The sequence below is a fragment of the Salmo trutta genome, chromosome 32 (genome assembly GCF_901001165.1).
Source record: "Salmo trutta chromosome 32, fSalTru1.1, whole genome shotgun sequence".
Lineage (NCBI taxonomy): Eukaryota > Metazoa > Chordata > Actinopteri > Salmoniformes > Salmonidae > Salmo > Salmo trutta.
In genome coordinates, this window is record NC_042988.1 from 13,199,796 (window position 1) to 13,226,780 (window position 26,985).

The window sequence follows — 26,985 nt, forward strand, 5'->3', positions numbered from 1 at the left end:
TGACTCTGAAAATCCCATTTATTATTTAAATGTATTCAACAATTCAAAAAGATAAAATTAGATAGACAAACATAGCATAGATTTCATTTACAAGCTGTTTGTTCTTATCATCATCTCTACAGAGGCTCCCCTCCCTACGCAATGCAATCTCATTGTCTGCTGAGTAAAATATCTGTCATTGGCTGTAGCACAGAATAACAGAAAAACAACAATGTAGCAATGGCACCGCGCATGCTCTGATGCAAACACTCAAATACACCAACACACACATTCACCCACACATACACACATGCACGCACGCACGCACACACACCCACACACACCCAAACACACACACACACATACACACAGTGCTAAGAAGCCAAGTCACTCACACACTCACCCAATCAATGTCATTCTAAAGCAAGCTGTCAGCCCGCCATGTTGAGTAAATATTACCATAATGCTTGTATGTATCAGTGAATATGCAGCTAATGAACGGATGACATCCAGTAAAGCCTCAGACACTGAAACAGAAAATCTGCCTCGCCATAAAAACTTCCCACCCACCCTCTCTCTCTCTCTCTCTCTCTCTCTCTCTCTCGCTCTCCCCATTTCTCTCTCTCCATTTCTCTCTCTCTCTCTCTCTCTCTTCCTCCTTGCTCTGCTTGATATGTTTTACTTCACCACAGCAGAGTGCTCGAGGACGAAGCTGAAGTAATGGACACTGTTTTTTATAAAATAGGTTGCCTCAGAATCCGAATATGTGGCTTCATTGATGGTGGAGGACATCTACTTAACTAGAACATCTAATATACATTTGAGTCTATTTTCAACCCACTTTGGCCCTGTATAGACAAATAGGATCGGGGTATAGAGACGGGACAAGGGGCAAGGATAGAGACTCTAGATATGTTGGATGGGACACGGGAAAATGTAATGTTGTATCTGAATAACATGCCTTGCGTGAATAACATTCAGCCACATACCAGGTCTGTGTTCCCACAGCATCACACATAAACAAACACCATGTGATAGCCAGCTGTCAAATGCAAGAAATCATATATCGTTAGAAACCATAATGACACCTTTCGTTTCCATTTCTCAACTAAAGGCTTCTGAATCACAATCAACATCTCACAAAACCATTCTCTCAAAATTAAGTTTTTTTTCCTCACAAGGGACAAACATATTTTTAATATCCTCTTTTGTGTAAATATACGATGTAGTAGTATCTTTTACAAAAGTAAAATACTGACATTCTAAGGAAAAGCACACAACGACAAGATAGGACAATTTCAGTTAACAGAGTCCATACAGCCAACTGTTATGGAGAGGAGATGATGAGGCCGGATCCACTTGGCATTAGTTGGTTTATTTTCCAGTTTGAGGAAAAGGAAAGCGAGGAGCAGCTGACAGGTTAGAATTCTGATGAGGAGGGCACCGCTCTCTACCAAGCTTCACCCCCCACTACTCCCTCCCCTATCATCGTGTTCTCCCTCCCTCCCTCCCTCACAGCAAGGCAGACAGGCAGGCAGGCCGAGCTGAGCTGGAGAACCTTGATTTGGGGCTGATGTGTTTTATAAGCAGAGGTTGGTGTGACGATGGAGAGAACCAGGAAACTAGAAAGCAGTCTGGCTTTTAACCCCTTCCTTCCCTCATTACAACTCTTTCTCTCAATCTCTTACTTTCTTGTCTTTCTCTCTCTGGACGTGCCACCTGCGTGGGTTCAGTCGGCGTACAGGATGAACCCAGAGAAGGTGCTGTATTTGTTGTTGTTGCCGCCATGAGCCTTGCCCCCGTCCAGCTTGATATAGACCTCGTCGCCTGCGTCTAGGTGGAGGATGACGCTATTGGAGGCGTAGTCATAGTTCTGGTCAGCGTCCTGGGCGATGGCACTGGCTCGCACCTGGAACAGAGAGGAGAGGAAAGAGAGGATGTATGGGTTAGAGAAACATTCTGCACTTATTTGATCTGAACGTTTGGAAATGAATTGAAGGCGGTGGACCGGGGTGTCGGGTCAGATGGTTGTTGTCTCTGCTCAAAGCGCTGCTCAGTGTTCTCCACCTGAGTAGACATTCTAAGAAACCCAACAACGGGTCTCACTCTCCTGGTGACCTGGCTGTAATATACATTTAGAAATAAAAAATTTACCATCTAGAACCTTAAAAGCTTTTACTGCAGTGGGCGAAATCAGGGTCACACGGAGTGTTTCTTGGTGGTCTTAAACAAATCTACTTTGAAACAAAGTATACACCTCACTCACTTGGTTATGGGCTTGGAAAAAGAAGACCCCTGTACCGTGTCAGATATAGAGTAGAAATGTATTACATTTTTGAGTTTGTATCCCAATATTACACTTTATATACATCACAGAAGACTGAAATATAACAAAACCTTTGATATAGAAATAACGGATTTTCTTTTGTTTTTTTCAATATAATGTTTATAAATTATGAAAAATATTAATAACATTCCACCCATGAGGCCACTAGGTAATTTGACTGCAGGAAAGGGCTACAGGGTAATTTGGCTGTCCCCATAGGGGAACCCTTTGTTGGTCCCAGGTAGAACCCATTTTGTTCCACCTCTGTGGAAAGGGTTCTACATGGAACCCAAAATGCTTCTACCTTTTTTACCTCAAGCCAAAAAGGCTTACCCAAGGCTTACCCTTTTATCTAAGAGTGTAGAGGGAACTACTGAGGAGTTACAGTGAAATACATCAAGGACACCCACCTCACATCAACTTATAAAAAGTGAAAAATAAATCCCTATTCTTTAGTGAATGAGAAAATACTGTGAAAGTAAGATATGTTGTAAGTGTGATTGAATTAATAAATGACTGTAAATCTACCATAGCAATTGCATTTATGTTGACTGTAGCCTATGTGGTGAGTATGGTACTGCCAGCCTGGCAGTCTGAGAATTTGGAGCTGGGTCTTCCTGACCTATGGTCCTGGCTAATTAAGCTCCATCTGAAACGTTCTCTTCTCTCCTGGGAGAACGGTGTGGGCTGTAGTGAGAAATGGATGCCCTGACAGTAATAACTGTGTGCGTGTGCGTGTGTGTGCGTGTGTGTGCGCGCGTCCGTGTGTGTGTGTGCATGCGACAGAAATAAATACTTTTTAAAGCTAACCATTGACCATTCATGTAGAGTTTAACGAAAAGAAACTGAAGTGCAGCAGATTGTACTGCACTGAGGCATCACATAACCAGTACACAAGCACAGAAAGATAAGGGCCTAAATAAATAGCATCAGCACCATACATTTTGGAAGACCAAAGCATCTGAGATATACATTTAGTTGCCATAAACCCTGATATTGTCTGTAGCTAAGAATCTTTTATAATCTGTCCAATGTAAAACACAGCTGTCATAAACTCAATCAAACTACTCTTTTCCCCATGTATTTCTTCTCTAAAAAGCTTTGGATCTGAATCTAAAGTATGGGCAGGGTCCCAGATCTGGTGTGCCGCCTGGCTGCCTGGTTGAGCAGGTGGCAGGGATAAGATGGGACAATTAATTGGCCCGTTTAACCAGGGGCCACACACAATGGATTTATTGACACATCTGAGGGCCAGGGGGCTGGCACAGACCTCCTGCAACAACACACTGATGGGGTTTAACCCTGTAGACCTGTCAGTGATTGTCTGTGTGCCAGGGTTAGGGGAGAGCGGGAGAACAGAGGGATGGGTGGAGGAGTAGAGAGAGACAGGGAGGGAGACTTGCTGTCTAATGAATCTATGTATTTCACTTCCCTCCCTCTACTACTGCTGTAATTATGAGGCTTCCGTGTGCCTCAATTGGTAGAGCATGGTGCTTGCAACGCCAGGGTTGTGGGTTCGATTCCCATGGGGGACCAGTACAGGAAAAGTATAAACATGAATCTACTGAATGTTGTTCTGGATAAGTGTCACTTAATATGTCTTTGTTTTTATCTTTTCCAAGTCGTGAGAGCAGATAGCAAACCATATGCATTATGTCCTGTAATGTCAATCTTTTAATGTTTTACTAGAAGGTAGTCTATATAAAGATAAAGTCATCAAAACGTACATTATCTGACAATTTGACTGACATTTTAATTGAAGAAACATAATATGCACATTGTGAAAATACAGTGAAAGCTAATTCAATGAAAGCTAATTCAATGAAAGCTAATTCAATGAAAGCAAAGTGATCTAATGCCCAATAGCTGTGATGGGTTGTGAGTCACTACAAGCAACAGGCAGGGACATTGAAGCTGTCTATTCAATTTAATCAAATAACAGAGTTTGAGTCAGTCCCTAGTCAGTGCTGAACAAAGTGTTTTGAGAGATACATGTATTGATTTGACACATTGTGTTTAAAAACCTGTCCAAGCTAAGCTATGATGTGAGGGACAATGCATGATCAATAAATCAGGAAATTTACTGAAAACTTCCCATCATCGCGGGCATAATGGCAACTGTCAGAGGAAGGATATTTTGTCCTCTAAAGGCTTTAAGAAATCAACCAATATGAAAAAACATGGCCATATTTTTTATCTTTTTAAGCTGGGAAAACTTTTGTCCAGTCTTCCAAAGTTCTATGAAAGTCTTTAGAAACTATGAAAGACTAGAGCTGAGTGAGAGAGAAACGGAAAGCTTGTCAAAGGGCATGTGAAGAAGAGTTGGGAATACCTCAACTACCTCAATTACCTCGTTCCCCTGTCCATTCACTCAGTACTGGTACTCCTTGTATATAGCCTTGTTATTGCTATTTTATGTGTTACTATTTCCTTTTTTATTTAGAAAATATTTGTCTTACTTTTAAACTCTACATAACTCTGAATGGCTTTGTAAGTAAGCGTTCCACGGTAAAGTATACACCCGTTATGTTTGGCGCATGTGACCAATAAAATATGATTTGATTTTTAGAAGAATGCCAACTGCAAGATCATTTTCAACATTGATAGGGCACACATCCACTGCTAACACCTCATGTGCCTGTCATCCCCTCTCTTTAGCAGGTCTTGTGACAGATGGAAAAGCTTCACTTCTTCACCATGGAGACAATACGATAATACAATATTTCTCATGGAGCAGCATTTTATCTACTGACATCAGTGCCTCATCGCATTCATCACATTCAGGCATCTTGGAAGCCTTGCCAGTCCTTTGGAATCGGCCTACTTCTTTGACAGCTGGGTTTGAAGCACCCTGCTGACCATCAGACAGTCACGATAATGAGAATCTGTGAAATCTCAGTGATTTCATGAAGCCTTCTCTTTAGTTTATCTCCCTCTTGTCTGTTCCACTCGTCTCACAACAGAGGAAGAAAGTAATTGTGGTTGTTGAGACACAATCATGCCAGACACCTTAGATTATTCTCAGCCAGAATAAGAGGAATGTTCAGTAGCAGTTGTCTGTAGCTAAGACATTCCAGCTTGCATGGAGATCTTTGCCATATCGGAGAGTACTTTCAAGGTGAAGTACTCTGAGTAATGCAATGAAGGTCTATGCCAAACAGTTATGCTGAAGCCAGCCTTAAAGGTGTAGGTTTATATATGGCACATTGTACTACAGGCATCTATGAGTCTTTTTTCATTGTTTACCATCCTGATTAAATCTTAAGGCTCATATCGATGTGCAAACAAAGCTCTCTCTCCTGATCCGTAGCAGCAGTCGTCCACTGCATATTAATATGAGATGATTCGCCCTGAGCACACAAAGTCAACACGTTCTTATTAGAAGGTTGCTGCTTTGTGCCAGATGTGGGCGGCGGATAGGGACTTGGTTGGATCTGTCTATGGGGATTTTGATGAAACTTCTTCAAATATTTCCCTTATTGCATTCACATTGAACTCTGGGACCTCTGATATCAGAGGTGTGTGATAGGACTCGCTTCAACTCCTTGTGTTAGAAAGTTAAGGAAGTCAACTTGCCAAGGACTATCCATAAGCTAGTAGAAATCCAATGTATTTGTTCTCAGCAACCATGGATTACAAAGAATCTGACCACGCTGTAGTGATATTAAATAATTGAGATTGAAACTGTCATTCATTGCTCAATTTATTGTTCATTCTCTATTTCTTTCACTCAGTCACTGTTGTACACAACGACAGAGGAGCCACATCATTTACCCTCACACTGTACTCGGAACAACTCACAACCTGGAAGCGCAAGCCGTAGGTTAGCCTTTAGAAAGCGAGCGAGAAAGAGAGAGAAAGAGGGAGTGAGCAAAAGAAGCAGCGAGATGGAAAGAGAGAACAAAACGGCAACTGGCAGAGCATGGCATCAAAATAGAATACGACGTGGAACTTTTGACACAACAAACAAAGTGTGAGCGCCCAGGCCAGCCTAGCCTACTCCAGCGAATGCAAATGGCCCCAGAGTCGTCTGACGTTGTCTCGTCTCCCCCTGCCGTGGCTGCTGAAGCATGTTAGCATCCGTCACATTGTCGCTGTGATGTCTCTGATTGAATAATGCTCTGCGTGGTACTGGAACACTAGAGAGAGATGGGAGCTGAGGGCTGAGGCTGGGCTGCCTCAGCTTAATAGATAATGCCCCCCCCCCAGACTCCACAGTGAATACCACTCCACTCGACTCTGCTCGCATTCTGAATTCATTTGAATATGAATGTGGAGTTTATCAATAATGACAGCACTCGTACCTATAATAGGCCTCTGAGATGAAGGGATGACAGCTTTTTGCATATTCACTGTCCTCTGCTAAAGCTGATTAGTCCTACGGAGTTGGGAATCATGTTGAGTTGCGATGGCATTTTGCATTATCCTATAGCTAACAGGCTGAAATGCCTGGTGTTGTGTTGTTGTCTTGAGTGCCAATACAAAAGATCCAAACAACCCATTGAAATATTGTGCTGGAATAGGACCTTGTTGGCCTAGCTGTTTGCTGGTGTCAGTAACAGTCCCTCTCTTGGACACTCTTGGACACTGATATGTTCTCTACCGTAGTAGTGACAAGGACATGTCTGGATGGAGGACAGCTTCTGACGTTTCTCTGGCAGGGACTTGTTGACTCACCATTAAGCTTCCATTCTTTAAACTTAGCTCACCTCTTTCTAAATCCAAGTGTACCGCCACCTAATTGGGTTTGAACACCCAACCGTGAGCCGCATGCCTGATGGCAGCTTAGCCACCTTGTCACAACCCTGTCACATCTCCTAACCCACACCACCAACGCACACTCACGCACACAGAGGTACACATGCGTGCACACACACACACATTTGCGCAAAGACACACACACACACACACACACACACACACATACAAACCTAGTCAAAAGACCGTTGCCCCACAGATTTTTGGTGTCAGCTGTTGTTCTGAGCAAGGTTGTCATGGTGTCAAAAACTTCCATTCCTCTTTTGTGTTATTGGTGTTTTTGTGGTAGAAACATGATTAAATACATGATAAGTTGTTGAGAGAAGGAGATACGAGAGAGCCACCATCTGTCAAGGAGAAGGAGAGAAAGGCTTTGTGCATTAATCACCGCATCTGTACTGTTTGTACCTTCAGGGCTTTTTTTCCTGGTAACGTGAATGCCTTTCATTGCATGAACCTCTCCACAGTTTATGCAATTGTTTATATAATGCCAAAGTGTCCCTCCCACTGGGTGTCAAGGCAAATCAAAGCCTGTCATCACGGAAATGCATTATGTATTACAACGACCACTCGGGAGGATAATGACACAACAAAACACATAGGCAATGGATGGGGCAACAGTGATAACAATGGGGCTGTAAAATCCTCTGGCTTGTTGATGATGCTGATGTATTGGCACAGACTTATCACTGGGAAAGGGGAGGAGAGGAGAAACAGAGAGAGGTAGAGGGGGAAGGGTCAACTCTGACCTGTGTGTGGCCCAGCCACTCTTGCCTGTTTGTGACTCACTCTTGTCAGTCAGATACTGTGAGAAATGCTCAACTTTCAACACTGCTTAGTCTCAATCCCCTCTCACTCCCTGCATCTTGGTAACACAGTGTTTTTAGGGTAGAATCTGGTGACACGTTGAACCCTTGCACAACATAAAGCAAGTTATTTTAGTCGCTATGAATTTTAAGAAACAGTTATTGTTTGAAATGCAACACAAAGTATTATGGGGTATTGAGAGGAGCATTTTGCAGTGTGAGAAACCTCCCTAACGAGGCAGAGCTTAGGCAGAAAGTGCTAATAGTCTTGAAGGAGAGACAGGTTCAGATGTTTTGTTGTCGCATGCATTTTTCATGAAGTGTCCTATTCATCATTTCTGTCTGGATGGATTGTTGATATCTCACTGTTGATATCTCCCATATTCATGTTTAGTGGGGAGAGCCACCTTGTTAAGCACACAGTAACTTAGAGTGAGTCACTTTGGAGACATTAACATGAGGGTTCCCTGTGCTGTGAGAGAGGGAGTTGGGGGTCATCAGAATGGATTGAATTGGGTGATGGCGAGATGTCAGGTCTTAGAGAGAGATGTTTACATAAGAACAGGCCCATGGGCCCTTTCCCGTCCCCCGTATGTGCTCTCATTATAATGAAGGAGCCTTGTGAGTCAACACCAAATGTCATGCAGGAGTCAGTCATCCCCAGATGGAAACCCAGAGGCTATTCTAGACCATACGCTCCTGTGTTTCAATGTATGGGGATGTTACAGCACTTATTCATAGACTATTCAATCTGAGATGACAGTGGAGAGGAAGTCCTAGCGAGGTCTGGCTGCTGCTCTGCTGTTTAAAGGGACAAGACCGTAGAGAGGCTGAAGAAGAGATGGCATTGGAGAGAAGTAGTAGTATGGGGATTGTGTTTGCTTTCCTTTGGGAAACTTTTACGATAAATGATAGATTTTCTTCCATTGGTTGGCGATGACAGCCAGGTGTCATCTTGACATTTCCAATATGTGTGGTATTTCTTAACAACATGGGCAAATCTTCATTTAATAGTCCTACCGCACCTAATTAGGCTGCTTCTAATGTTCCACTCGGCAGAGTGTCAAATCCGATGTCCAATTACACAGCAAATCAAGGCCTCTGCTACCTCTCCAGCTGATTATAGAGTGAGGGTCATAGACTACATCCCGGGTCTGTCAGAGTGGGAATGGGTTACACACATGCAGGTACATGCATGAATGCACGCACACAGACAGAGACACACGCACGCACATGGTGGGATCAATACCAAGGGCTGAGGGCAGCTCGCCTTTCCCTACCCCAGACACCTCCGTCTACTCTAGACAGAGGCTCTCTGTTCCTGAAGACATACAGAGACGAACAGCGGCCCCTCAGTCTCAGTGCTAAAAAACCTAGACCTAGCCCAAAGATATTCTCTGGCTTTATTTTAGCTCCAGTGTTAAGTAGACTGTTTAGCTGATGAGACAGATATACCGATATGGTATCACTTTATTTTAAGGTACACATATTAGCCACTAATTTGTAGTTTATAAGTGTGTATATAAGTAGCTTATAAGGCCGTAATCATGTCTTATTAGCCATATATTAGGCCTTAATTAAGTATTTTCTTATTCAAACATAAGTCATGTATTACTGGACAATCCTTAATAACATGATTATTAGCAATAATAAAGGCATATTAACATTTAATAAAAAGCAAGTAACACAAGAAACAGACTCTTAATGAGCTGTCTTAATGTGGGACTGGTAAGGGGATTGTACCTCAATATGTGTTCCGTATTTTAACTGTCCATAAATGACCTCGTTGGACAGAAAGGGGCACTCCGTTCATATATGCCATACAGCCAACATTCTAGTCAAAATTCTTATGTAAGCAACTACATTTATATACAGTATATACAGTAAATATATGTATACTACAGTATATACAGTATATATATATATGGAAATACTGTGAATATTCATTCATGTGTATATATATATATGAATTTTGGCTGGATAAGGACATATTATGAATTACAAAGGGTCACACCTCCCCACACCCTTCAGCAAAAACATATAATGTTTGCCTGAAACTGAGGATTTGTGTAGTTTGATGACATAATAAATTGATTGATATATGTCATATAACCAACATTGAAGTCTGATTTTAACAATTGATGTAAACAATTAGTTTCAGGCAATCATTATTATGGTTTTGCTCATGGGTGTGGGGAGGTGCGCCCCCCTTTTGCGATTCACATTATATCATGCCATACAGTCAACATCCATATATGGAAGTATATATTGAAGTTTAGTTGCTCATTTTTTTTAAACATTTTTTTACATCAAATGACTTGAATGTTGGCTGTATGGCATATATGAGGGGAGGTGTGCCCCTTTCTGTCCAATGAAGTCCTTTATAGAGAAAACAATTCTGCACTTATAACAGGGAACATATATTGAGGTACAATCCCCTTACCAGTCCCACATTGAGACAGCTCATTAAGATTCTGTTTCTTGCTCTTTATTAAATGTTAATATGCCTTTATTATTGATAATAATGATGTTATTAAGGATCGGCCAGTAATACATGACTTTGAATAATATATCGCTAAATTAAGGTCCAATATATGGCTAATAGGACATAATAAAGGCCTTATAACATCATTATATACATACTTGTAAACTACAAATAAGTGGCTAATATGTGTACTTTAAAATAAAGTGATGTCTAGACTATTCTGAAATAATAGATGCTACAAAGTAAATGAATGCAATGCATATATGTGTATTTTAACACCCAGCATAGCCTGAACTTTCTTACAGTCGCCCTCTTTTTTTGTGAATTGAATTGAATGATAATTACGGGAAAAAGCTACATTTTTTTCCTCCAAATGTTCAAACCGGTTTCATTAATCAAGACAGACACTAATATAACATGCCAGATTCGGATCCAGATGGTTCATGTTTGTTCAATTTGCTGTGTATAGATTGCCATGCTAAACACACTGCATGGGTCACACCTGGATACACAGCAATAGGCTAAACAGTATTGTGTTGATGTGTACCAGAGCTTAAGAAACCCCCAGAGACATGAAGAAAGAACCACTGAGATGCATGGTGATAGGTTGGGATACGACACGCAGATAACAGACACGCAGATAACAGCTTCATTCACGCAGTATTGTATCTCCAACAGCCCTCTAGGCGAAAATACAAATACTTTTTCTAAATGTTGCTTTGGATAATACTTTACACACATAATAGTGTTGGATCTGTGACATCCACTTGTACTGATCTTCATTAATGCTGCAGAGCTTTGATGCAATACTGTATCAGTTCCCATTGGCTGTAGTGACCATAACATTGTGGCAATAACAAGGAAAGCCAAATTGCCTAAGGTTGGGTCTAAAGTAATTTATATATTACATTTCTGTCATTTTATTTTGTATTTTCACACCAAATACAAACAATAATTACATCTCATCTGCCCAGACCCACACCCCCTTTCCTAGTGCCTGAATTATTGTTTGCCTTAAATTGTACAAATTTACACATTCTTATTTTCAATGACGGCCTAGGAACAGTGGCAGAACGACAGATGTTTAGCTTGTCAGTTCGGCGATTCGATCTTGCAACCTTTCGGTTACTAGTCCAACGCTCTAACCACTAGGCTACCTCTTACCCATTCTATTTCAATATTTCAATAATAAATAATACGATGTTTCCATTATGTCAATTGACAGATTGATTTCCAAGTTTTTTGTATCCGTTTCTTCAAGATGAGTGATGAGAAGAGAATCGTCCAGCCCATTGGGGATCTCAATACTTCTGACAGCCAACGTTTTATCTCGCCCATAACTTTTGGACTTTATAGCGTTCCCAGAGAGCATGGATTATTGAGTCATTGTTCGTTTTACACTGAAGACATGACTCTGCCGTTGTGCTGTAATTTTTTTAACATTTTGTCTCTTCCGTAATACATTCTATACATTAGTTTATACTGGATTAAGCATACATTTTCATTAACTGTAATTTAGTTAGTTATGCTCCAACATTCCCTCCATCTTGTGCCAACATCAGTTCTTTTTAAGTCTTGGTTCCAATAGTTTATATTTTCTTCTAAGAGATTGTCAGTTGGATATGCTCCCTGCAAGGTTTTGTATATATCTTACCTATCATATAAACATCCTTTTCTGCCTCAAATAAGCAGTGTGGACTCGAGTCACATGACTTGGACTCGAGTCAGCCTCGAGTCACAAATATGATGACTTGCAACTCGACTTTGACTTTAACACCAATAACTCATTACTTAACTTGGACTTGAGCCTTTTGACTCGAACTGACTTGATACCCTCCCCAAGCCCAATGTTAAAAATGATGCTATTAAAAAAAAGAATCAACTCTTCATTTAACGAATTACAGTTTGAATCGGACAGCAGCCAATCAAATTGTGCCAGCTGGGAAAAAGTTGCGCGTGGCAGTGCAGAGGAATGTCGGCGGGTGAATTCAGATGGAGCCCTTGGAAAAGTGATGGGTTATAAAGACTAGCTGTATCAACAAAAAACGGACTGCAACTTGCAAAACATGCGGGAAGAAAATTACAGACGGAGGCGCAACAACTTCCAACTTTGTTCGACATTTGAAGCTGCACAAAGAAGGGTAAGTAGTGGCTAATATAGCCGACAGCTAACGTTATGTAATTTATAACTTTGCTAGTGTATCATGTAGGTTAAAGTAACGTTAAATCAATGAGCCTCCACACAGTCAGTCAGTGCGGGAACGTGATCATTGCACCCAAGATTGAGCTACAACTGGCTAGGCAGTTCGTAGCCTAAATCCCACCTGATGTTACTGCTGTTCCTAAAACCATTGACATACGTTAGTCTACTGTAACCACACAGAGAGGGGTGTGTGTGTGTGTGTGTGTGTGTGTGTGTGTGTTAAGGTTGGGCGATTGTATACAAGCCTACATGCCCAATTGCGCCCCATAGCAATCCTTGATAGTTGTATGTCGCAAGTAAAAGCCTTGGGTATTGAGTTAATACAATTCCCAGTCTGGAAGGTTAAACACCCCCCCCCCCCCTCAGACTAAGATGTAAAACTTTCCTTTTTATTCTAAGTATTTTTTCCCCCATGTAAAGTCTATATTGACTAAGTATACTTTTTTAAAGAATGTCTTCAGTGGTGTAATTGGTATTACCGAAAATAAATACAAGAACTTTGGGATCCATGTAATTTATAAGAGATCATACAAAATGTTTTCTCAGGACTCCGTTGTTGAAGATGTGGATGAGGAAATGAATCCAGATGCAGCACTGGAAGTATTTGTTAAAGTATTCATGCCAATTGCTGATAAGCATGCATCTGTTAAGAAATTAACTGTGATAACTTTTAGAGCCCTCTGGCTTTAACAAGGAATTTAAAAAGTGTATGGTTCAAATAAATTATGCAAAAGCGGTGGCAAACAAGTCAGGCTGCTCAGCTGATTGGTTGACATACTGTAAATTGAGAAATTTGGTGTCTAAACCTAACAAAAAGAAATAAATTATATTACCAAACCAAAATAAATGACATAAAACACAATGGAAAAGGACTCTGTGTCACGACCTGACCGTAGATTGCCGTTTATTTTCCCTTTTTGGGGGTTAGGTCAGGGTGTGATGTGGGGTGGGCATTCTATGCCAGTCTATGTGTTCTATTTCTTTGTGTTGAGCCGAGTATGGTTCCTAATCAGAGGCAGCTTTCTATCGTTGTCTCTGATTAGGAATCATACTTAGGCAGCCCTTTTCCCTCCTTCTGTGTGGGATCTTGTTTTTGCACAGCTCTGTAAAGCATGCAGAACGTGACATTTGTGTTTCTTTGTTTATTGTTTGTTTTACTGTTCTGAGTTAAATTAAATATTTTTTCATGAGCACTGAACACGCTGCACCTTGGTCTACTTTCTACGATGATCGTTACACTCTGGAGTACCTTAAATTATATCATGGGCAAGAACTATTGTTATCTATCAATAACCACCAGGTATAGACAACCTTGATGGGAAACAATTGAGAATGGTAGCAGAATGTATTGACACCCCCATTTGCTTTATCTTGAACCAAAGCCTAAAGAGGTGTGTCTCCACAGGCGTGGAAGAAAGCTAAAGTAATTCCACTGCCTAAAAACAGTAAAGCACCATTTGCTGGCTCTAACAGCCACCCAATCAGTTTGCTGCCTGTTCTTAGTAAACTGATGGGGAATATTGTGTTTGACCCAATGCAATTCAACTAGTACTGTACTGACTCAGATGACAGATGATTGGTTAAAATAAATGGATAATAAAATGATAGTTGGAGATTTATTGTTAGATTTCAGTGCAGTCTATGATGTAATTGATCATAAATTGTTATTGAAGAAACTCACTTGCTATGGCTTTATATCACTTGCCATCACATGGTTGGAGAGTTATATAGCCAATTGAACCCAGAGAGTGTGCTTCTCTAACATCAGATACAGTTGAAGTCGGAAGTTTACATACACCTTAGCCAAATACATTTAAACTCAGTTTTTCACAATTCCTGACATTTAATCCCAGTAAAAATTCCCTGTTTTAGGTCAGTTAGGATCACCACTGTATAGTAAGAATGTGAAATGTCAGAATAATAATAGAGAGAATGATGTATTTCAGCCATTATTTCTTTCATCACATTCCCAGTGGGTCAGAAGTTTACATACACCCAATTAGTATTTGGTAGCATTGCCTTTACATTGTTTAACTTGGGTCAAATGTTTCGAGTAGCCTTCCAAAAGCTTCCCACAATAAGTTGGGTGAATTTTGGCCCATTCCACCTGACAGAGCTGGTGTAACTCAGTTAGGTTTGTAGACCTCCTTACTCGCACACGCTTTTTCAGTTTTGCCCACAAATCTTCTACAGGATTGAGGTCAGGGCTTTGTGATGGCCACTCCAATACCTTGACTTTGTTGTCCTTAAGCCATTTTGCCACAATTTTGGAAGTATGCTTGGGGTCATTGTCCATTTGGAAGACCCATTTGCAACCAAGCTTTAACTTCCTGACTGATGTCTTAAGATGTTGCTTCAATATATCCATATAATTTTCTTCCCTCATCATGCCATCTATTTTGTGAAGTGCACCAGTCCCTCCTGCAGCAATGCACCACCACAACATGATGCTGCCACCCTCGTGCTTCATGGTTGGGATGGTGTTCTTCGGCTTGCAAGCCTCCCCCTTTTTCCTCCAAACATAACGATGGTCATTATGGCCAAACAGTTCTATTTCTGTTTCATCAGACCAGAGGACATTTCTCCAAAACGTATGATCTGTACTGTGCAGTTGCAAACCGTAGTCTGGCTTTTTTATAGCAGTTTGGAGCAGTGGCTTCTTCCTTGCAGAGCGGCCTTTCAGTTTATGTCGATATAGGACTCATTTTACTGTGGATATAGATACGTTTTTACCTGTTTCCTCCAGCATCTTCACAAGGTCCTTTGCTGTTTTTCTGGGATTGATTTGCACTTTTAGCACCAAAGTACGTTCATCTCTAGGAGACAGAACGCATCTCCTTCCTGAGCGGTATGATGGCTGTGTGGTCCCATGGTGTTTATAATTGGGTACCATTGTTTGTACAGATGAACGTGTTACCTTCAGGCGTTTGGAAATTGCTCCAAAAGGATAAACCAGACTTGTGGATGTCTCCAATTTTTTTTTTTGAGGTCTTGGCTGATTTCTTTTGATTTTCCCATGATGTCAAGCAAAGAGGCAGTGAGTTTGAAGGCAGGCCTTGAAATACATCCAAAGGTACACCTCCAATTGACTGAAATGATGTCAATTAGCCTATCAGAAGCTTCTAAAGCCGTGACATAATTTTCTGGAATATTCCAAGCTGTTTAAAGGCACAGTCAACTTAGTGTATTTAAACTTTTGACCCACTGGAATTGTGATACAGTGAATTATAAGTGAAATAATCCATCTGTAAACAATTGCTGGAAAAATGACTTGTGTCATGCACAAAGTAGATGTCCTAACCAACTTGCCAAAACTATAGTTTGTTAACAAGGAATTTGTGGAGTGGTTGAATGGGTTTTAATGACTCCAACCTAAGTGTATGTAAACTTCCGACTTGAACTGTATATACAGCGTGGTGTCCCTCAGGGCAGTTGCCTTGGGCCGTTACTCTCCTCAATTTTTTCAAATGATATGCCACTGGTCTTACACAAAGCTAGAATGACTATGTCTGCGGACCATTCCACACGAAACATATCAGCACCAAAAGCCAGTGAGCGCACTGAATTCTAAATAAGGAGTAACAGTATCAGAATGGGGGATTAGTAATAAACAGGTTTTAAGTACATCTAAAACTAAAAGTATTGTATTTGGTTCAAAACATTCTCTAAGACCTCAACTGGAGTTGTGTATAAAGGTAGTGACCATTGAGCAAGTTGAGGAAGCTAAACTCCTAGATATAACATTAGATGGTCAATTATCATGGTCAAGTCATATTGACAAGTTATTGTGAATATGGGGAGGGGTATGTCTGTTATTAACAAAAATCAACTGTACTAGTTGTTCAGGCTCTGGTCTTGTCTTATCTTGTTTACTGTCTGGTAATATGGCCAAATGCTGCAAAGAAAGACCTAACAAAGCTGCAGCTTGCACAAAACAGAGCAGCGCGCCTTGCCATGAAAAGATAAGTTAAATTTTTTGCAACCAAATCAAAAATGTTGATGTAAATGGCATCCTATAGAAGGGTCCAGACACCTTTCATGTGATTTCACATGTTTTTGAGAAACTTACCCCAAACACTAAATCACTTCCTCGTCCTTGTTGTGTAGTATGGGGGCACCGAAAAAACATGAACAAAGGCTCCAAAAACACCCAAATACGTCCTTTTACAAACGGCAACACTCATTATAGTGATACAGGTTGTTAGATGTGGTACACATGAAATTGTATCATTCCATACTTTATCTGTAACATTATACAAAAAAACCCATGTGAAATCAAAAATAATCTGTTCCCTTCTATAACATGTCATTTTACATCAAAAATAGAGATTTGGTTGTAAAAAATAAAACTTCTCCATTAATTACACACACAGAACTAACATCAACAACATGCATTCCAGTCTTTCCTGGTTGAGGGTTGACGAGACATTAACTGCTTCTCTTCTAGTTTTTATGAGAAATATTATTGTGATGAAAATTCCTGATTGTCTGCATAATCAAATAACATTCAACTCAGACACCCATATATACCCCACTAGACATAACACCAGGGGTCTCTTCACAGTCCCCAAGTCCAAAATGAATTCACGGCAACGCACAGTATTATACGGCACCATGATCACATGGAACTCCCTTTCAATTACTCAAGCAAACAACAAAATGACCTTAAAAAAACTACATCTCGTTGAATGGTGGGGACTGTTGTTTAAAAATTTTAAAAATAAATAAAATATTTATTACAAAAAACACAAGGAAGGGGTAACATTAAAGTCTTAGAACATGAAGGACAAACGATACAGCATCAAGACACTATCAAACATGTATCAGTCTTTCCGCAACAGAGCCATCCTTGTGTGAGGCTGCGTGTGCATGATAGTGATATAAAATATGTCATAGTTTCCTTTTTCATGATCACAATCTTGTGAAACCCGAACCCTCCAAGATCCCCCCACAGTTCCCCAATAGCTGTCCCTCAACCATTCGAGACCTCTCCCACAGTCCCCCCCCCAGGAAGAATTTTTAAAAAAATATATAATTAATTCCATTCCCACCCCCAAGAACCCCCCAATGCACCAACAACCAACAGAGTGAACTAAAGAGAAAAAGGAAAAGACAGAAGAAAACAGCAAACAACAATGCAAGAAAAATAAAACAAAATAATACATTTAAAACAAAGGACATCAAGGACAACTGAAATCATAACAGCAATGCCTACTGTATATGTTTGTGTGCATGTCTGGCACTCTTACATGTATGTGTGTGTTCTTGTATGTGTTTATTTGAATGAGTGTGTGTATATGCACGGCATCAGCCTCAGGCAAACCGGCATTAGTTGTAAAAACACTGCCACTTAGTGTCATTCAAATGTACTTTTATTATGTTTTATCTTTTATTTCCTTTATCTTTTGTTTTTGTTGTTGTATTGTTTGTCTATCTTTGTGTTAAAAATGTGTGTGACTGTCCTATGCTATCCATGTATCAGTGTTTTGTTATTTGGCATGTTCTGTGTTTTTTGTGGACCCCCTGGAAGAATAACTGTTGTCTCTGCAAAAGCTAATGGGGATCCAAATAAACAAATAAATAAACCGGTCTGTGAAGATGATCGCAGTACTTCACTTCACAGCACCGTGTGTCTACTTGGATACATCAATTCAAAGGAGCCAGTGACAGACTGTGCCAAGATTTCCCCTAATTTCTATACTACAGGCCAGAATCTTTCCAGTGTGTTTTTGCTTTCTAAGCAAAACAGTATTCCTGAAGTTAACCTCCAAGAGCAAAACTTTGTCTCCAATAATAATCAAGACATATATTGATATTAAATTGTCAATAAAGGGATGGGCATAAACTGTGTACTTCTGGAGGTCACCTTGGATGGCTGGAACAGAGCAGAGGAGTTGTAGAGGGCAGTACACAGTGAGGGGGGGGGGGGGGCAGGTGTGTGTTTCTGCATGTGCGCCTGCGTGGTGGGAAGCAGGGAGCAGTAATTGTTGGGGAAGAGCCATATGCGCTGCTCGGAGGACGCTGGAGCTTATTAAAGAAGGAGACAGAGTGATTATTCACACAGGGCCCTCCTGAGAGAGTGACGCTCACGTCATTGCTTTTAATTAACTCTGGAACGGTTCTGCGGATTAATAACAATATTAAAACGAGAACCGAGGAGGAGCACAAACACATCCTGGATCTGGTTCAAGGTTCTAAACTACCATTAAAAAGGCTCTTTGGCATGACAAAACTCTCTTTTCTCCGCCTCCTTATTTTTATATATTTTTTTCTCTCCATTTGTAGTAGCGTGGCAATGGATTTGTCTTTATTGTCATTGCCTCGTCTCCCAGGGTGTCTTCAACTCAGGGAATCGAGACTCTGACACATCCGTCTGAGAAGATTGGGATTGGTTGGAGATAGTTGTCAAGCGAGTAAAAGAACGTCAGGAAAAAGAAGCCAAGGAGAGAGGAGAGGAGTGGAGAGGGAACTTGGAGAGCAGATGAAGTGCACCGGGCTGAAAATAGAATCGTATTTGCCTGCTTACCAAGAGGAGCTAACTCTTTGGTGTAGCTTGAAATGTGTCAAGGTGCTGGGGACAATGTTGACACTCTCCTAATGCAACCCACAGAACCAAAAGAGGGAGAGGGAAGAAGGAGAGGGAGATAAAAACAGCAAGGCTCCGGGGTGGAGATGATACAGGGTGCAGAACAACTGCAGTGCTCGGGCCTGAGAACCTGCAGTTTCATGATGCACCAAGGCCAAAGGATGATAAAATACTGGCATTGTGTGCTATTCCCAGTCCTCCCCAGCCTCCTAGTCCCTACACAGCTTCTCTCGGCCTTAAATGAGCAGAGGAATGCTCCGGCCCAGAGAGCCCTGCTCTAGGACCATCAGCCTTCCTATGGACACTTCTTCAATGACACAGCACGAGTTACCCCACATTTATAACCCTTCACAGTAATTTACACAGATAGACACACTGGGGTCTCACCACCACACTAGACACCACAGACAGACCCACAGACCGATTCTCTGGTTATAGTGAGTGTAAGCTACATCCCCCTCTAAGCTATGCTCAGAGAGAGAGAGAGACAGACAGAGAGAGTGAGAGAGACAGAGAAAAGACATGTTTCATTAGCCAGGCAGTTACCACTTTATAAACATTGCCCCAGTCTCTGGAGATGTGCGTTGCCTGTGTCTAACTTAAGTGCCTCCCCTCCCTCCTCTTAGGAACACAATGAAGCGGGAACAGAAGGTGCATTATAGGAACATATGTTCGCCTTCGCCTATTATGTATCAACACTTTTACACCCCCCCCCCCCATAAACATTATGGTGGACTGAGACATTATATATAGAGGAGAGGCCCTTCATGTAGCCGCCACCTCCCCTCTCCTTGGGTTTGCTGGGTGAGAAGTTTGTCAGCTTGGATAGTTCAAAGGAGTTGAACTCAGGGAACTGTAGTGAGACTTGCAAAATGACTGCAAAGAGCTGTGTCAGTAGCAAGCAAACGGACACTTTTTCTAGTCTATTTGATTTCTTGCCCTCCATGCTTATCATGTCGACATTCTAACACGGCAGAGATGGATTTCACTTAATTCATCTCTTTTTATTCCAGTCCAGTGATCTTATCACGTTTTCATTCAAATTCATATATTAAAAGATATTACACAAAATGTACAGTACATCAGATAGATTGTTACTGACATTTACCCCAACCTTTATGTTGAACCCCTCACATGCATTATCTTCCTACAATGTTACATTAGTATTCCATGGCATGGTTGAAGCCTCCAGGTGCCTCAGGGGTGATATGTCAAAAGCAGCCATGGACAATAGGCCTTCCCCACGAGGACACACTCTCAGTATCTGTCCAACAGACACAAGATCAAAAACACCACACTGAACCGCCAACAGATATGCCTCGGAAATGGTATTTATCTTTCTGAATAATTGCCCATCTCCAGAAGGGCCCGTTGCTCTGGTAACACTGCCTTCATGTCATAATGTTAGTGGATGATGGAGAGCTCTGACCTCACTGGTCACAGAGACCAGACCCAGCACTCTTTACATTTACATACTCGGTGTACAAAACATTATGGACACCTTGCTAATATAGAATAATTTGCCCTCAGAACAGCCTCAATTTATTGGTTCATGGACTCTACAAGGTGTCGATAGCGTTCCACAAGGATGCTGGCCCATGTTGACTCCAATGCTTCCCACAGTTGTGTCAAGTTGGCTGGATGTCCTTTGGGTGGAAGACAATTCCTGATACACATGGGAAACTGTTGAGCGTGAAAACATAGCAGCGTTGCCGTTCTTGACACAAACTGGTGCACCTGGCACCTACTACCATGCCCTGTTCAAAGGCACTTTAACCTTTTTAGGATGGGGGCAGCATTCGGAATTTTGGATGAAAAGCGTGCCCAAAGTAAACTGCCTGCTACTCAGGCCCAGAAGCTAGGATATGCATATAATTGGTAGATTTGGATAGAAAACACTCTAAACCTGTTAAAATTATGTCTGTGAGTATAACAGAACTTATTTGGCAGGCGAAACCCAGAGGACAATCCATCCAGAAATTTTATTTTTGAGGTGACAGTGTTTTCAATGGATTTCTATGTGGATCTAGATTTGTAAGGCACTTGCTTGCAGTTCCTATCGCTTCCACTGGATGTCAACAGTCTTTAGAAATTGGTTGATGTTTTTCTTTTGAGTAATGAAGAAGTATGGCTGTTCAGAACGCGGGTCGAGTCTAGTGTACTGTTGTGGTTGGGGCGTGCGACCTGAAAGCTCGCTCCACTTTGTTTTCGTCCTGTATTGAACACAATTTATCCCGTCTTAAATTTTATTGATTATTTACGTAAAAAAATACCTAAAGTTGTATTAGGAAAGTTGTTTGGATCAAGATTACAGGTAACTTATTAGATATTTTGTAGTCATATTGCACGAGTTGGAACCAATGTTTTTCTGAATAAAACACGCCAAATAAATGGACATTTTGGAGATATAACGATGGAATTTATCGAACAAAAGGACCATTTATGATGTTTATGGGACATATTGGAGTGCCAACAGAAGAAGATCTTCAAAGGTAAGGCATGAATTATATCGTTATTTCTGAGTTTTGTGTCGCGCCTGACGGGTTAAATTATGATTGTCATGTGTTTGTTTGATGGGGTGCTGTCCTCAGATAATAGCATGGTTAGCTTTCGCCATAAAGCCTTTTTGAAATCTGACACGGTGGCTTGATTATCAAGAAGTTAGGCTTTAATTTGGTGTATTGCACTTGTGAATGTATGATAGTTAAATATTTGTAATAATTTGTTTTGAATTTCGCTCTCTGCAGTTTCACCGGATGTTGTTGAAACGTTTCGCTAGCGGAACCCCTATCCCTTAATTACACCACTTTAATAATGTTTACATATCTTGCATTACTCATCTCGTATGTATTTGTGTGTATTAGGAAGTTATTGTGGAATTATTAGATTACATTTTAGATATTGCTGCACTGTCAGAACTAGAAGCACAAGCATTTTGCTACGCTGGCAATAACATCTGCTAACCATGTGTGTGTGACCAATAAAATTTGATTTGATTTAATACTTTGTCTTGCCAATTCACCCTCTGAATGGCACACATACACAAGCCTTGTCTCAAGGCTTTAAAATCCTTCTTTAACCCGTCTCCTCCACCTACACTGATTGAAGTGGATTTAACAAGTAACTTCAATAAGGGATCATATCTTTCATCTGGATTCACCTGGTCAGTCTTTGTTGCGGAAAGAGCAGATGTCCTTAATGATTTGTACACTCAGTGTACCGGTATCCTTTCTTTCCATTTCAGTCATATTTTCTCTGTAATTGTAAAAGTAAACAATGGCCAATTCAAGTGGTTTGACAATAGAATTAACCAATTACAACAACCCTTCTGTGACCATGGGATGGATATTTCTCTATAGCAACATATGAAGAACATTGCACACAACAAATAAAGACTTGATAAACATATCTGTTTCCTATATTTGACAACAAGTTTTACATTAGATGAATAACCTGGAGGCTGTAAGATATGCTGCCAGACATACCCTTAGGCCTACATAGATTTAAATTGAGATTGTGTTTTATAGTTGCTAGAAATCTATATGCTTTTATGAAAGAAAGTGTTCTCGCTCTCTTTTTTTTAAAGAATGAGGGTGTTCTCTCTCTGACCTATACTGACAACAGATGACTCTTTGGAGATCCCCATCTAAATGTAAAATATAGCTACAATCAAGTCCACATAAGTCTTGAGTCGGAAGGCAGGAGCTGCCTGCTCATGAATCAGATTGCAACAGACTGAAAATGGTGAAATAATTGATTATATTATGTGTACAAGTGTTAGGCAAAACACCGGTTAAAGCATAAAACATAGCAGGGAAGCATGTGCTCAACAGAAATGGCATGATGTTGCATTGCTCTCAACCCCCAAACCCTAACCTCTGCGTTAGCAGTAAGCCTACAAGGTAACCTTACAGATGAAGTCCACCTTAAACATTTTTCAACTGGCCGACTAGGACAAGTTGTATTCAGTCATTATGACAAATACATTTACATTACCCTGTGTGAACTACATATTAAGGTTTTATTCCATTATAAAATATAATTTAAACCACTTAAGTGCTGTAATATCAGGGTAATAAGTAAAACAGATATACTTTACGTTTATAATAAAATGCTCTGCAAAAACACTGGGAGCAAAAGTTTAAACCTCCTACAATTTTATTTTTACGTAGCCTAATTAACATTAAACAAATTAACTCAAAAGTCTAATTGACAAAGCAATATGTTGGAGACCATGTTGTTAGGGCATTGAAAAACATTACATAGGGCTTAATGAAAGATAATTGTGAGGATTTGAATTATACACTATAGGCTAATGGAGCTGTAATATGTCATGTAAAAGGGTGATGTGACCTATCCTATATGCAAGTGGTCATGAACAGATAATAAGAGGATATTCAATCACAAAATATTTGATGCGCGCTAAAGCTGTAGTTTAATTTATGATTGCCTCGATGCATATTGCACATGACTTGATGGTAAAAAAATATATATATTTCTCTTATACTCTCCTGCGCTTTAGATGTTGCCGCCTTTGCTGGACGAGAAAGTTCTCGAGTCTCACACACTCGAGTACCTGAGAGCACCCCCAGGGCGCAATAAATCAATTTCCAGACCCGTCAAGGGATGCGTAAAAATAAAAACGGAGAATACATCATGCAAATTATATTTATTTCAAGCGAATGTCACGCAACTATTCCCTTGTTTTATCAACCATATACACCCGACATAATAAGCAACACTTACATTTTCCAGTATGTTCACACTGTGACGGATAAGTAGGCTTGCTGTCATCCTCTTGTTTTACGCACGATACGTTTGGATAATTGCGGTCTTGTTGAGTCTCTCCAGGAGTACGACGTTAGATTACATGGAATTAAATAAGTGAACTCGACAGTTAAATGTAGCACAATGTAATTTGTGTCTGAACGCATCACTTGCTGACTTGCTGCAGTTCACAGATGTATCGAGCACAGAGAAGCAGACCGTTCTTGGTTCACAATTGAAACTTTTCGCAATAATAATAATGATAGGCACTGTCTGGGATTTTTTTAAATTCTTAAAATATCTGTCGGCTGACTAAAAGCTGCATCCGCTATTGTGCGCACTCCTTTGACTCAACTTACTTAATGTATTTTCCCCGTCTAATCAATTTAGTCTACACAAGCAGAAATGCGAAAGTAATCCGATCCGAAATTACAGGTTAATACCTTATTTCTGAAAAGATAAATTATTTGTTACAAATGCGTAAAAATCTGAGTCAATTATTAAATAGCGCTAGTCCTAAATGACAAATAGATACTTCCATAAGTCAGGCACATACACCTTTCTCACCTTCTTCTACATTCCAAGTTACAATTACACCAGAATTATATGGCAAACTTCTCAAATTTGAAACGAGTAGGAAAGTGACATGGACTTCGGGGGAAACTGTCTGTCCTTTGATTTGAGGGATGCGGGCAATGTCAGTGTGTATTTATGCAATGAGGGGACGCGCGCCAGATTACACATCCTTCTCTCTGGGCGCGTTTGGTGCCACAGCTGTGTGTGTGACCGTCATCTGCTCGCTCAGGGGGAGTTTGGGAGCGCACGACAGATGCTTCCGCTACCCACCAGCCTTCCGTTTCCTCGGAAATAGAGCCTCTGTATTATAACGCGGTTTCAGGGCAATTTGATTGTGAAGCTCCGATTAAATTTCCACCAACAAAGTTACCACAGTGACATCAGGTGACACCCAGCATAGGAAGAGAGAGGGGGAGGGAGAGGGGGATAAGGTGAGATATCTGTAATTTAGAAGGGACCTGAGTCTGTAGCAGAGAAACCATTGGAGTGCTAATTACAAAGAGCAGTAAGCAATGAGTGGTAGAACGTATAAGATCCCTCTATGCTGAGTGACTGAGCAGTATAAGACAGACAGAAACTTGGAGAAGTGAATTGACTCACCTGTTCGTTTTTGCAGAGGTCTGCCCACATACTGGTCCCATCCCCTCCTCTCATCAGCACATGGTAGATGAAGAAGTAGGTGCCAGGGATGCTGCAGATGAACTTGCCCGAGATGCCGTCGTAGTTGTTTCCCAAATTGGTGACCACGTCGTCAAACTTGAGGATCTCATAGCCTTCATGGGGGTTCTTAAGCCCTGCGTAAAAGGCCACCCGGGGCACTGTGCTGTAGGTGGCCGTGCTGATAGCTCCGTTCCCCCCCAACCCCAAAATCCCAGTCCTCCCTCCAGACCCTCGGTCTCCAGGGGGTCCCACTGGCCCCGGTGGCCCTGGCTCTCCAGGCGGTCCCGGGAGTCCAGGTTTACCTGGCCTGCCTTGCTTGCCCTGGGGGCCCTGCACCAGCGTGGAGGGCATGTTGCTGTTGTCGCTGAGGGCCTCGGCCTCTGCCTGGATGCCACTGGAGCTGGTGCTGCTGGCCGTGGTGCCCTTGTTCAGGTAGGGGTCGCACACCATGCGGCAGGTACCCAGCATTTCAAAGTGGCTGGTGTCGGTGCCCACGGAGCTGACCAGGACGGGGATGAGGACCACCAGCACTAGGACCAGCATGACCCCGACGGCAGCCGCCACCAGGGTCTTCCTCCCGATGCTGAGTCGGGGAAGGGGCTGTGCTGCCAGCGTGGCTCTCCCTGGGGCGGAAATGGTGACTGCTGGGTGTGGGGAGCCTGCCACCGAGGAAAGGGACACGGGGATCCCAAGAAGAGTAGGAGGAGGAGCGGCGAGTGTGTGATGGTAAGAGAGAGACCCACATACACTCACTGATATGCCTCACTGCTTTCACTCACACGGAGGTAGTTCCCGTACACTCTCGCTCACCAGCGTGCACACTGACGCACATAGGGAGCACACACATACACGAGCCGACATACAGAATTTAGTCCCAAACTCTTGGCATGAAAATGGAGAAAGAAAGAGGATGCAAAGGAAGGAACACTCAGGAGGAGGAGTGTTAGAGAGAAACAAGAGGAATGGTAAGAGGAGGAAACAGAGAGAGAGAGTGTGAGAAAGAGAGACGGAGAGAGTAGTCATAGAGTCCGTGTGCGTGCGTGTGGTGTGTTTGTGGTGACGGGTTCTTAGGCTTGGCTTTTTATATGGCTGTAGCAGTGGAGCCCCACCCCCCACACCCCCCCACTCCTCCTCCCCTCTCCTCCTCCCCTCCTCTGGTTGGCGTGGTTACGAGTAGGGGGAGGAGGGAGCCCCACACTGTCCCCTCTCCCTCTCTGTCTCACTCAGAATGGCTCTCATCACATCACATTACTTTCTACCACACTACACTCCCTCTGAGCCAGTGAGGAGCCAACACACACTCCCTCCCTCTCCCTTTCAGCTCTCTTACCCTGACTCCTCACTCCTTCCTTCCACTTTTGATGCTTTCTCTCTCCCCCTCTCTGTCTTTCTCTCTCTCACTCTGCTTTTCTCTCTCTCTCTCTCTCTCTCTCTCTCTCTCTGTTTTCCTCTCTCTCTCACTCCTCACTTCTTCCTTCCACTTTTGATAGTGTTTCTCTCTCCTCTCTCTCCTTCTCTCTCATCAGCCTCCAGCCTCTAAAAATAAAGATGTAGCACAGGGAAAGGGTTCTGCACTTTCCTGGAGGTGCCAGATATATATATATATGATTTCTACACTTTCTATCTGGCGTATCCACACACACACCAAAACAAAACCTAATTATTACCCAGTTTTTTTACACATAATGCTCAAATACACTAACAGCTTTTTACACCCTAGAGTAGATTGATGCAAAAAAAATTGGCATTAGAATCCATCAGTTTAGGCATTGGATGCGTCTCAAACCACCACATCCGCCGTTGTTGCACTTCCGCATCTGCGATGAAACGTGACAGAGC

At 41.7% G+C, this 26,985-nt stretch overlaps 1 protein-coding gene across 1 annotated transcript; it reads right to left on the reverse strand.

Annotated features, from left to right (window-relative positions):
* On the reverse strand, positions 1-26,206 carry LOC115171128 (C1q-related factor). Its single transcript, XM_029727658.1, has 2 exons — positions 25,087-26,206; positions 1-1,888 (listed from the first exon to the last, which is right to left on the reverse strand). The coding sequence occupies exons 1-2, from the start codon at positions 25,687-25,689 to the stop codon at positions 1,709-1,711; spliced, it is 783 nt and encodes a 260-aa protein (XP_029583518.1). The 5' UTR covers positions 25,690-26,206; the 3' UTR covers positions 1-1,708.
* Positions 26,207-26,985: the final 779 nt, after the last annotated feature.